Below are 14,077 nucleotides of genomic sequence, written 5' to 3' on the forward strand. Positions count from 1 at the left end.
ATATTTAGAATAAGATATGATTGGCATGCTTTGATACCAAAAAAATAAAAATAGAATAAAAGAGGATGTTAATAATTATTTGATAATTTGATGTACATTTTACATTCAACTCATTAGAGTTTATATAGTTATACAACAAGACATATAATAAAATAAATTATAAAAAATGCTTGATCATCTTCTTTGATTAGATCATTGAAATAAATTTCTGATTCAAATCTTTGATCTCTTCTTTTTATTAATTAGAAAATAATCAAGGGTATTTACCTTGATTATCTCATCTGAATTATAAATGTTATAACTTTGGCGTTGATAATCTAGGAAAAAACAGCTTATAGCAATGAGGTTATTAACACTTGATTATTGATGCATGGTATGGAAATTCTTGCCCTCAACCTCGAATTTGGATACGATAACTTGTCCAACTTAATTTCCACAAGAAAATTTTCCAACAATATGTTTTTAGTGTTGCTTAATTAGGATAGTAAAAGGAAAGGAAATGCAAGAAGACAAGATGCGGAAAACAACCATGCATTTCTTGTATATAGTTTCTGTTGCGTTCAAACAAGTTGATAATTGTGCAATTGCAGCTGCTAATTACAAGTTAGTTCGTGACGTTTTCGACCTTCATTAAGTAATTACTATGTAATTAGAAGATTCTTATAAGGACTTTGGAAAATTATTTGTTAATTACTTCAAGCAAGGCATCTGTATCCTACGCCAATATTCAAGTCAGAAGCAACATGCAACCCTCAAGAACATAAGTGTCTAGACTTGAAAATGAGATATGATGGCATCCTCGGTATAACGCCTCTTCCAGAGAAGAAAAAACGAGGGATCTGGCTGTGCGAACATATTGCAAATGATACATTAGTCTTTTCAGAAGCCCTAGAGGCTGTTCATCTTGGAAGGGCATGCATGGATCGCTCTATTATTGTTAAATTTGCTCTGTAATCTTTGTTTTGATAATAGTTATTAGTATATATAATCATACGTGACATCCGTCTAATCAAGATTTTATTGGAGATAGATATTCATACTACAGCATGGAATAATGAGAACTCAAGTACAAACTTATGTAAAAAAACTTTTAACATCAGAAACACCATTTCCCCCTCGCTTCTATCAATCGGATTGCTTGATACAGTTCAGCAACATATCTCGATCGTACCATCATATCCTGCAGGAAAAAGATATGATGTAAGTGAAAAAGAAAATGAAAAGAAAAAAAAAAAAAAGAGGGAGCATTTACGAGTACAGAAGGACAGGAGAAGATACATACTGGATGTATTCAACATTGATTTTTGCGGATGGAGAGTGTGATACAGCAGAAAAGGCGTCACTTGACAAGAGAATAGTAGAAGGGCATGGTGATTTTCTGCAGAAATCCACCACCCTAACATCAATAGTCTCCTCCTTGCACGGCCTGTTTTTTCCACTGAGGCACCGCAACCTGTAACGCCTTCCACAGGCAGCGCCATTGTCCCACAAACCTTCACTCACAGAAACAAACAAGTTTCCCGGTGGGAATTGATCCTGTCGATTGCCATGACACTTGGTAGCTGCACAAAAATATATCCCATCAGACAAAGCAAAGCTTGAAGGAACTTTCAGACAAGAACTAGTAAAGGGAAAACATGAAACATGCATTTACTCACGTAGATAGGGAGGATTATACGAAGTAGCAGTGCCAATGTCCCCAAGAACAATGCCTGCTTCATAGCTGAGAAAGCTCATGGCTACAATCGCTATGGCCATACGTGCCATGGTTAGAGAGAGGGAGAGGAACTTTGAACTTTGCTTGATTAGTAATTGCCCACCCAATCGCCCTATTTATACCCCACCCCCACCTTTTGAAAGTGAGCTGGGCCGGCCTAGTGATAATATGAATCACTTTCTCATATTAGTTGATTAAATGTTCTTTCATACTATTTTTTTTTATATAAAATACAATATATTTATTAATTAATCAACTATTGTATCCATTAAGTATATGAAAATATCATTGAATTCAATTTATAAACTTCAAGGCGGCATAATATTTTCTTTTTTAATTCCATTTAATTACATTGTAAGAATCTGAATCAACGACCGGCATGGCATCTAACTATTTATACTACTAAAAAGTTCATAAACCGTTGTTTCCCTAAAGCAGCTGCGTTCATCCACTGAGATCTATAGTCATGGACTGTCATGATCAGCTAGTGGTTGCATACGTTGGTTTTCCTTCTTATAGAAACGGAGAGGAAGGCTACAAGTGGCAGCTATCCAATTTTGACTTTACAAGCCCCAACATGCATGTGTGACAAATAAATAAATAAATAAAAATTTGTTTTTAATGATCGATAGTCTCTATCCACGAAATTTAGTGAACACATTTAAAATATTATTTAAGAATTTAGCATGGTTAATAGAGTTGTACTTTACATTTACAACACGCGAGTTATAAATACTATCTGCAACTTTATTACCAAAAATTTTATTTGCTACTCGCGTGTTGCAGATGCTAATTACGACACTCGAATTGCATAGACGATTTGCGACTCCTCTGACAGACTGATTTTGAGACAATTCTTCTGTCATGAACTCTTTTCCAAAAATAAAGAAGAAGCAATTCATACAATTCAAATAGCTAATTTCCTAATATCAAATCACAATTCATATAAATAGCACATATCATCTTCAAATCATAAGTAATAAAATTAGAATGACAATTAACATAATATTTTATTAAAATTAAACTAATTATACATCTATTCATAATTATCATAATATATAATAACATGTAACTATATCTAATATTCATCTCAACTCATAAAAGGACCTGAAGCACTCGTGGATGAGCCCGAAGCACTCGTTGATAGGTCTGGAGCATCACCCCAACTCGTCCAACTCGAGAAAAGGTCTATAATACCCATGCAGGTGTGAGGAGGAACAATATAATCATAACTCATGGATGGACCTAGGATGCTCGTCGATGGACTAGCATCCTTAACACTCCCACTATAAGCAATCTCATCTTTTATTAATGTCACTTTAAGACACTTAATATCTCCAACCTCTTGAAGTCCACCATGATAAAAATTAAGCATAGTGTTAGTCTATAATATGTTCATTTCATCTGACACCTTTACAGATAATTCATTTTTGCTTTTCGAGCTTTCCATATCAAGTAATTATTTATATATATATATATATATATATATATATATATATGTATGCATTAAGAATCAATTAGCATTCATCATCTATAATAAAATTAATTTGTATTTAATTTTGGACTAGAAAATCTATATTATGGTCTATAAATTTTGATGATATCTCTCATGTAAATATCATCTACAAACTAGTTTACGAACACACTACAATTGTTTTGGCTAGAAAAATGAGGAGTCGTTGTGGTGGGGGGGGGACCAATCTAGGGCTAGAGAGAGGGTGGGGGGGAGGGTGACTGTGGAGAAAAAGAATGAGAGAGGATTGGAAAAGGAGATACAGGGAAAGAAAATGGTCTCTAGAGTTAAATTTCAAATGACTCATGTGCCTGATATGGCATTTGCGACACGTGAAAAAAAACTTTATTCAGGAATTGAATTGTGTTACTTTATTTTTATTTTTTTTAATTGTGTTAAAAAAAACCCTCCAACTTTTCTATTATTGAAGGAGGTGTCTTCCTGATAAGGTCTTCATTAGTTAATATATATTTATATAAAAAAATATTTCTCCAAACTTTTCTTGTACTAAACTCGAGATGGCAAAGTAATAAGATTATTCAGGAAGAATTCTAATATTAATACCGAAGTTTATCTAGAGCTAGTAACGCACAGTAACATTTCCTTCACCTAACTTTTCTTCAATTCGAACTCGACATGGAAACAACATGAGAACATATCTTTGAGAAAATCTTTTGATGATAATATAGAAGATTATCTAGAGTTTAGCAAAAAAGCCTAATTCCCTGCATGAATACTGTTCCTAATTGGTGGAAATTAATAAGAAAAGGATGAAGATCATCCATTTCTGTTTTGTTTTTAGGTCAATGGCTAAGAACCTAAGACGTGCATTTGTTTATGTCTGGGCGGCTTTATTTGTTATTATCCTCGACTGAGGTGAAAGAATGGTTGCAGGTGGCCCATTAGTATTCAATTTAGGGTTCTGCATTTGAAGCTTCGGAGACATGCATTGCATTTGGTCTCAAACCCATCAAAGTATTTTCATGGAAGATCTTTTTAAAACCTGGACTGAATAGCAGGCGGGCTCGGGTTTTAGCTGATCTGAGACATGAACTAGTTCGAGTTGGAAAAAAAATCAATAAAAAACATAGACCGATTAAATGACCTGTTCAACTTGGATCTGATTCGATCATAACTTGATTCTCAGCTTTTTATTTTTTTTATTAAAATAATATTATTTTGATTTATTTTAAAAAATAATTTTTTAGAGGTTGAATTTTTTAACTTATAACTCAGGTCTTGTCTCGGAATGACCACCGGATCGGGTTTTATAATTACAGGAAAAGGTGGGTTGCGAGAGCTTATTGACTTGCTCTGGGACAAAAACTGAAGTTGCTGTTCTTTTCATTGTTATGTTTCCATAATCAAGCCCATCCTAGCACTATAATGTTTTGACATGCTATGATACAGTAAAAATAAGAAAAATTATTAATCTATATTGCATCATAATAAATGTAAGAGACTCACAGCTTCTATGCTAAAGTTAGCACGTTTGGAATTCTTTTAAGTGTTATGAATTGAATTTCAAATAGAATTTAATTTTAAATAATACTACAAAAATAATTTAAGAGATGAACCACTCTGATTTTCAATTTCATATGAAAAAATATAATATTAAAACTATATTTTTTTAAATACTGTTATGTTAGTTTTTTTAAAAAAAGATTTTTAAGGAAATAAAATGAAGGTAATAAGAGTAATAGAAGAAACAAAATAAATTAAATTTTATTATTTAAAAAATATAAATAAATCATTAACTATAGAAATACAATAAATTAGATGAGTAAATAATTTATAATAAGGTTAATAACTCTTATGCTGAGTTTGATCATCAGTCTTTGATCTCATGACAAGAGGCTCAACAACATGTAATATTAACAAGTTTTTGTGTTAGATTTGCTCTTGAAGGATGTAGTTTAACTATTACGCTGAGTTTGATTATTAGTCTTTGATTCCATGACAGGAGACTCAACAACATGTAATATTAGCAATTTTTAGTGTTAGGTTTGCTCCTAAAAGGTGTAGTTCAACTGGTCTGACCCTAAATTTTCTCTGAATATCACCAGTTCTAGTCTCACAAATCTTAAGGCAATTAGAAACTTACATGGTCATTAACTTCAGGGCTCATGAAATTAGTCAAGGTGCATGCAAGCTGACCCAGACATCCACGTTAATAATAATAAAAAGAAAGTTTTGGCTGTGTAATTTCCATGTTTTCTAACAGTAAACAGGTATCTATACTCCCGTATATTGGCGTTGCATTTTTTAGGACACTACACTATGCAACATATATATGTTGAACATCAAAAATATTTCTTGTGATAATCAAAAATAAAAAACAAAAGCATAGAGAGCATACGTCGAGAGTCGGAATAAACACAGGCTTGAGCAAGCAGGGTTGCTGGTGGCAAGGATGGCAACTGATGGCAACTGGCAAGGTGGAATGTATGTGGTTTATACTTTATATAACCTGGTTTTTTATGAAAATTTTAAAAAGTTTTCAAAATAATTTTTATTTTAATATTTTTAAATCGTTTTAATATGTTAATATTAAAAATAAATTTTAATATTTTTTTTAAATAATCATTATTATACTATTGAGCAACTCCAAAATACACTGATAATTTTTTTTTATTCATCAGAAGGTAATTGTAGCTTTTGGACTGATGGGAGTAGCTCTTCCACGTTACAAAAATTAATAAATAAATTGTAATCAATTAGACTCGAATTTATTTAATAGAAGCAAGTCATCGATGCATGACTGTTTATCTATATGTCCACTGGTATAAAAAACTTTGGTTTAAGAAAAACCATATATACTTTCTTTCCACAAAATTCTTGAATCTAAGGATTCGTGTTATCAGTGAATTTTATACTCTCTTTTTTTTCCTTTACATTTTGAAACTAACTTATTGGTTTGTGTTTGGTATAAAGTTAAGGAATTTAAAAGAATAAGATTTAAAAAATGAAGTGGTGATGGGTTTAAAAAATATAGAGGATGAAATTTACTAGTAGAAATTATTTAAGTCTTACTTCTTTCTCATTTTAATAGGGATATTTTTTACGTTAATTTATGTATTTTTGATATCAATTTCTTTTTTAAAACCAGCCATCATTATTAAAAACCATCTCAATTTAATAATTTAAGTTGTTATGTCAGATTCCAGGATATAATTTATATTATTTTCTAACACACACCCTCTTAAGTGAAAGTTTTTTGAACTTGAAACTTGCACAGACTCACTTATCTTATATTTAATTTTTATCAAAATAAATAGAGAGAGTAAGAATCGAATTAAAAAACCATTTAATCAATCAAAGCTCTGATATCATATTAAAAAATTATCTCAATTCAATAACTTAAACTGTTAGATAAAATTTTAAAATATAATTTATATTATTCTTTAACAATCATCACTCCCGTAATAAATAATATATGTTACACACATAATGCAATTTCTTTTTTTTTCCCCGGCACTCTATCAAATGCCTTGGTATCAGGTGCTGGAAGCAACTTGCAAGAGCTCATCAAAGCAGGGAGGGGCCTTTATTCTGTTGGTTTTGTGGTTCTCCTTGCTATTATTTAATGCACTGTTCATTTTATCAACTTTTCATTGGACCTTTTTCTAGGTCATGAAAATTTTTTTAAATAGGTCCCTTCTTTTTTTAAATGTGAACGCTAGACCCCTTCATTCTTTATGTAATCATTGCAAATTGTTATTAACCAAGGATAAATAGTGTTTGGAAACGTGATTGATATTGTAGTTTTCAATATTTAAGAATTTTTTTATTTTTTATTTTTTATTATATTTTTATGTTTTTAAATTGTTTTGATGTGTTGGTATCTAAAAATATTTTTTTAAAAGATAAACATTATTTTATCAAAAAAACACTTTAAAACAATTATTATTATATTCCCAAACACCCTTAAACCAAGTGTGATTTGGCTTCTTTTATGGCATAATATATATAAAGATATAGTGTTTATTATTGTGGTATTAGTTGTGTTTTTTAAAGTATTTTTTACTAAGAAAATACATTAAATAATATTATTTTTTTAATTTTTCAAAACTAATCTTTAATATAGGTACATCAAAATAATTAATAAAAACCTTAAAAAATAATTTAAAGTAAAAAATTTATTTGTTTTTAAAAAAGACACGATGTTACCGTAAAGACAATAAATTGTTGTTTTTTTTTGTTTTAATTGTTTTACTTTGAAACTAATCAAATAGTGCAAGTAGTGTGTGTGTGTGTGTAAATGGCCATCTGACCTTAGAGTCAGGCAATGATGCTCTCTAATCCAAAGGTGCAGCTGGAACAATTAGTATTCAATTTAGGGGTTCTGCATTTGAAGCTTCGGAGACATGCATTGCATTTGGTCTCAAACCCATCAAAGTATTTTTCATGGAAGAACTTTTTAAAAACCTGGAACTGAATCGCAGGAGGGCTCGGGTTTTTAACTGATCCGGGACATGAACTAGTTCGAGTTGGAAAAAAAATTCAATAAAAAACATAGACCGATTAAATAACCTGTTCAACTTGGATCTGACTCGATCATAACTTGATTCTCAGCTTTCTGTTTTTTTATTAAAATAATATTATTTTGATTTATTTTAAAAAATAATTTTTTTAGGGGTTGAATTTTTTTTAATTTATAACTCAGGTCTTGTCTCGGAATGATTATCGGATGGGGTTTTATAATTACAGGAAAAGGTGGGTTGCTTCTTTATATGGTAAAAGAGAGAGCTTATTGACTTGCTCTGGGCCAAAACTAAAGTTGCTGTTCTTTTCATTGTTATGTTTCCATAATCAAGCCCATCCTAGCACTATAATGTTTTGACATGCTATGATACAGTAAAAAATAAGAAAATTATTAATCTATATTGCATCATAATAAATGTAAGAGACTCACAGCTTCTATGCTAAAGTTAGCACGTTTGGAATTCTTTTAAGTGTTATGAATTGAATTTCAAATAGAATTTAATTTTAAAATAATACTACAAAAATTAACTTAGAGATGAACCACTCTGATTTTCAATTTCATATGAAAAAATATAATATTAAAACTATATTTTTTTAAAATACTTATGTAGTTTTTTTAAAAAAGATTTTTAAGGAAATAAAATGAAGGTAATAAGAGTAATAGAAGAAACAAAATAAATTAAATTTTATTATTTAAAAATATAAAATAAATCATTAACTATAGATACAATAAATTAGAATGAGTAAATAATTTATAATAAGGTTAATAACTCTTATGCTGAGTTTTGATCATCAAGTCTTTGATCTCATGACAAGAGGCTCAACAACATGTAATATTAACAAGTTTTTGTGTTAGATTTGCTCTTGAAGGATGTAGTTTAACTATTACGCTGAGTTTGATTATTAGTCTTTGATTCCATGACAGGAGACTCAACAACATGTAATATTAGCAATTTTTAGTGTTAGGGTTTGCTCCTAAAAGGGTGTTAGTTCAACTGGTCTGACCCTAAATTTTCTCTGAATATCACCAGTTCTAGTCTCACAAATCTTAAGGCAATTAGAAACTTACATGGTCATTAACTTCAGGGCTCATGAAATTAGTCAAGGTGCATGCAAGCTGACCCAGACATCCACGTTAATAATAATAAAAAGAAAGTTTTGGCTGTGTAATTTCCATGTTTTCTAACAGTAAACAGGTATCTATACTCCCGTATATTGGCGTTGCATTTTTTAGGACACTACACTATGCAACATATATATGTTGAAACATCAAAAAATATTTCTTGTGATAATCAAAAATAAAAAAACAAAAGCATAGAGAGCATACGTCGAGAGTCGGAATAAACACAGGCTTGAGCAAGCAGGGTTGCTGGTGGCAAGGATGGCAACTGATGGCAACTGGCAAGGTGGAATGTATGTGGTTTTATACTTTTATATAACCTGGTTTTTTATGAAAATTTTAAAAAAGTTTTCAAAATAATTTTTATTTTAATATTTTTTTAAATCGTTTTAATATGTTAATATTAAAAATAAATTTTAATTTTTTTTAAATAATCATTATTATATCTATTGAGCAACTCCAAATACACTGATAATTTTTTTTATTCATCAGAAGGTAATTGTAGCTTTTGGACTGATGGGAGTAGCTCTTCCACGTTACAAAATTAATAAATAAATTGTAATCAATTAGACTCGAATTTTATTTAATAGAAGCAGTCATCGATGCATGACTGTTTATCTATATGTCCACTGGTATAAAAAAACTTTGGTTTAAGAAAAAACCATATATACTTTTCTTTCCACAAAATTCTTGAATCTAAGGATTCGTGTTATCAGTGAATTTTATACTCTCTTTTTTTTCCTTTACATTTTGAAACTAACTTATTGGTTTGTGTTTGGTATAGAAAGTTAAGGAATTTAAAAGAATAAGATTTAAAAATGAAGTGGTGATGGGTTTAAAAAATATAGAGGATGAAATTTACTAGTAGAATTATTTAAGTCTTACTTCTTTCTCATTTTAATAGGGATATTTTTAACGTTAATTTATGTATTTTGATATCAATTTCTTTTTTTAAAAACCAGCCATCATTATTAAAAACCATCTCAATTTAATAATTTAAGTTGTTATGTCAGATTCCAGGATATAATTTATATTATTTTCTAACACACCCTCTTTAAGTGAAAGTTTTTTGAACTTGAAACTTGCACAGACTCACATTATCTTATATTTAATTTTTATCAAATAAATAGAGAGAGTAAGAATCGGAACTTAAAACCATTTAATCATCAAAAGCTCTGATATCATATTAAAAAATTATCTCAATTCAATAACTTAAACTGTTAGATAAAATTTTAAAAATATAATTTATATTATTCTTTAACAATCATCACTCCCGTAATAAATAATATATGTTACACACATAATGCAATTTTTTTTTTTCCCCGGCACTCTATCAAATGCCTTGGTATCAGGTGCTGGAAGCAACTTGCAAGAGCTCATCAAGCAGGGAGGGGCCTTTATTCTGTTGGGTTTGTGGTCTCCTTGCTATTATTTAATGCACTGTTTCATTTTATCAACTTTTCATTGGACCTTTTTCTAGGTCATGAAAATTTTTTAAATTAGGTCCCTTCTTTTTTTAAAATGTGAACGCTAAGAAACCCCTTCATTCTTTAATGTAATCATTGCGCAAATTGTTATTAACCAAGGATAAATAGTGTTTGGAAACGTGATTGATATTGTAGTTTTCAATATTTAAGATTTTTTATTTTTTATTTTTTATTATATTTTTATGTTTTTAAATTGTTTTGATGTGTTGGTATCAAAAAATATTTTTTAAAAGATAAACATTATTTTATCAAAAAACACTTTAAAAAACAATTATTATTATATTCCCAAACACCCTTAAACCAAGTGTGATTTGGCTTCTTTTATGGCATAATATATAAAGATATAGTGTTTATTATTGTGGTATTAGTTGTGTTTTTTAAAGTATTTTTTTACTAGAAAATACATTAAAATAATATTATTTTTTTTAATTTTTCAAAACTAATCTTTAATATAGGTTACATCAAAAATAATTAATAAAACCTTAAAAAATAATTTAAAGTAAAAAATTTATTTGTTTTTAAAAGACACGATGTTACCGTAAAGACAATAAATTGTTTTTTTTTTGTTTTAATTGTTTTACTTGAAACTAATCAAATAGTGCAAGTAGTGTGTGTGTGTGTGTAAATGGCCATCTGACCTTAGAGTCAGGCAATGATGCTCTCTAATCCAAAGGTGCAGCTGGCCCATTAGTATTCAATTTAGGGTTCTGCATTTGAAGCTTCGGAGACATGCATTGCATTTGGTCTCAAACCCATCAAAGTATTTTCATGGAAGAACTTTTTAAAACCTGGACTGAATCGCAGGCGGGCTCGGGTTTTAACTGATCCGGGACATGAACTAGTTCGAGTTGGAAAAAAAATTCAATAAAAAACATAGACCGATTAAATAACCTGTTCAACTTGGATCTGACTCGATCATAACTTGATTCTCAGCTTTCTGTTTTTTTTATTAAAATAATATTATTTTGATTTATTTTAAAAAATAATTTTTTAGGGGTTGAATTTTTTAATTTATAACTCAGGTCTTGTCTCGGAATGATTATCGGATGGGGTTTTATAATTACAGGAAAAGGTGGGTTGCTTCTTTATATGGTAAAGAGAGAGCTTATTGACTTGCTCTGGGCCAAAACTAAAGTTGCTGTTCTTTTCATTGTTATGTTCCATAATCAAGCCCATCCTAGCACTATAATGTTTTGACATGCTATGATACAGTAAAAATAAGAAAATTATTAATCTATATTGCATCATAATAAATGTAAGAGACTCACAGCTTCTATGCTAAAGTTAGCACGTTTGGAATTCTTTTAAGTGTTATGAATTGAATTTCAAATAGAATTTAATTTTAAATAATACTACAAAAATAATTTAGAGATGAACCACTCTGATTTTCAATTTCATATGAAAAAATATAATATTGAAACTATATTTTTTTAAAATACTTATGTAGTTTTTTTTTAAACTATTTTTAAGGAAATAAAATGAAGGTAATAAAGAGTAATAGAAGAAACAAAATAAATTAAATTTTATTATTTAAAGATATAAATAAATCATTAACTATAGATACAATAAATTAGATGAGTAAATAATTTATAATAAGGTTATTAACTCTTATGCTGAGTTTGATCATCAGTCTTTGATCTCATGACAAGAGGCTCAACAACATGTAATATTAACAAGTTTTTGTGTTAGATTTGCTCTTGATGGATGTAGTTTAACTATTACACTGAGTTTGATTATTAGTCTTTGATTCCACGACAGGTGACTCAACAACATGTAATATTAGCAATTTTTAGCGTTAAGTTTGCTTCTAAGAGCTGTAGTTCAACTGGTCTGATCCTAGGTTTTTTCTAAATATCACCAGTTCTAGTCTCACAAATCTTAAGGCAATTAGAAACTTACATGGTCATTAACTTCAGGGCTCGTGAAATTAGTCAAGGTACATGCAAGCTGACCCAGACATCCACATTAATAATAATAAAAAGAAAGTTTTGGCTGTGTAATTTCCATGTTTTCTAACAGTAAACAGGTATCTATACTCCCGTATATTGGCGTTGCATTTTTTTAGGACACTACACTATGCAACATATATATGTTGAACATCAAAAATATTTCTTGTGATAATCAAAAATAAAAAACAAAAGCATAGAGAGCATATGTCGAGAGTCGGAATAAACACAGGCTTGAGCAAGCAGGGTTGCTGGTGGCAAGGACGGCAACTGGCAAGGTGGAATGTATGTTGTTTATATAACCTGGTTTTTTATGAAAATTTTTAAAAAAAAAATTATATTATTTTTTATTTTAATATTTTTAAATTATTTTAATATATTAATATTAAAAATAAATTTTAATTTTTTTTTTAAATAATCATTATTATACTATCGAGCAACTCCAAAATACACTGATAATTTTTTTTATTCGTCAGAAGGTAATTGTAGCTTTTGGACTGATGGGAGTAGCTCTTCCACGTTAGAAAATTAATAAATAAATTGTAATCAATTAGACTCGAATTTATTTAATAGAAGCAAGTCATCGATGCATGACTGTTTAACTATATGTCCACTTGTATAAAAAACTTTGGTTTAAGAAAAACCATATATACTTTCTTTCCACAAAATTATTGAATCTAAGGATTCGTGTTATCAGTGAATTTTATACTCTCTTTTTTTTCCTTTACATTTTGAAACTAACTTATTAGTGTGTGTTTGGTATAAAGTTAAGGAATTTAAAAGAATAAGATTTAAAAATGAAGTGGTGATGGGTTTAAAAAATATAAAGGATGAAATTTACTAGTAGAATTATTTAAGTCTACTTCTTCCTCATTTTAATAGGGATATTTTTTTGTTAATTTATGTATTTTGATATCAAATTCTTTTTTTTAAAACCAGCCATCATTATCAAAAATCATCTCAATCTAATAATTTAAGTTGTTATGTCAGGTTTCAGGATATGATTTATATTATTCTCTAACACACCCTCTTAAGTGAAAGTCTTTGAGCTTGAAACTTACACAGACCCACATTATCTTATATTTAATTTTTATCAAATAAATAGAGAGAGTAAGAATCGAACTTAAAACCATTTAATCATCAAAGCTCTGATATCATATTAAAAAACCATTTCAACACAATAACTTAAACTGTTAGATAAAATTTCAAGATAAAATTTATATTATTCTTTAACAATCATCACTCACATAATAAATAATATATGTTACACACATAATGCAATTTTTTTTTTCCCCGGCACTCTATCAAATGCCTTGGTATCAGGTGCCGGAAGCAACTTGCAAGAGTTCATCAAGCAGGGAGGGGCCTTTATTCTGTTGGGTTTGTGGTCTCCTTGCTATTATTTAATGCACTGTTCATTTATCAACTTTTCATTGGACCTTTTTCTAGGTCATGAAAATTTTTTAAATAGGTCCCTTCTTTTTTTAAATGTGAACGCTAGACCCCTTCATTCTTTATGTAATCATTGCAAATTGTTTTTAACCAAGGATAAATAGTGTTTGGAAACGTGATTGATATTGTAGTTTTCAATATTTAAGATTTTTTATTTTTTTATTATATTTTTAAATATTTTTATGTTTTTTGATTGTTTTGATGTGTTGGTATCAAAAATATTTTTTTAAAGAATAAACATTATTTTATCAAAAAACACTTTAAAAAACAATTATTATTATATTCTCAAACACCCTTAAACCAAGTTTGATTTGGCTTCTTTTATGGCATAATATATAAAGATATAGTGTTTATTAT

The 14,077-nt window shown here is 29.2% G+C and overlaps 1 protein-coding gene across 1 annotated transcript; it reads right to left on the bottom strand.

Annotated features, from left to right (window-relative positions):
- Positions 1–1,000: 1,000 nt before the first annotated feature.
- Positions 1,001–1,820, bottom strand: LOC118051237 (EG45-like domain containing protein 2). The gene is made up of 3 exons (XM_035061851.2): positions 1,659–1,820; positions 1,283–1,562; positions 1,001–1,180 (listed from the first exon to the last, which is right to left on the bottom strand). The coding sequence occupies exons 1-3, from the start codon at positions 1,765–1,767 to the stop codon at positions 1,174–1,176; spliced, it is 396 nt and encodes a 131-aa protein (XP_034917742.1). The 5' UTR covers positions 1,768–1,820; the 3' UTR covers positions 1,001–1,173.
- Between the last annotated feature and the right edge of the window lie 12,257 nt (positions 1,821–14,077).

The sequence above is a fragment of the Populus alba genome, chromosome 18, assembly GCF_005239225.2.
Source record: "Populus alba chromosome 18, ASM523922v2, whole genome shotgun sequence".
Taxonomy (NCBI): Eukaryota; Viridiplantae; Streptophyta; class Magnoliopsida; order Malpighiales; family Salicaceae; genus Populus; species Populus alba.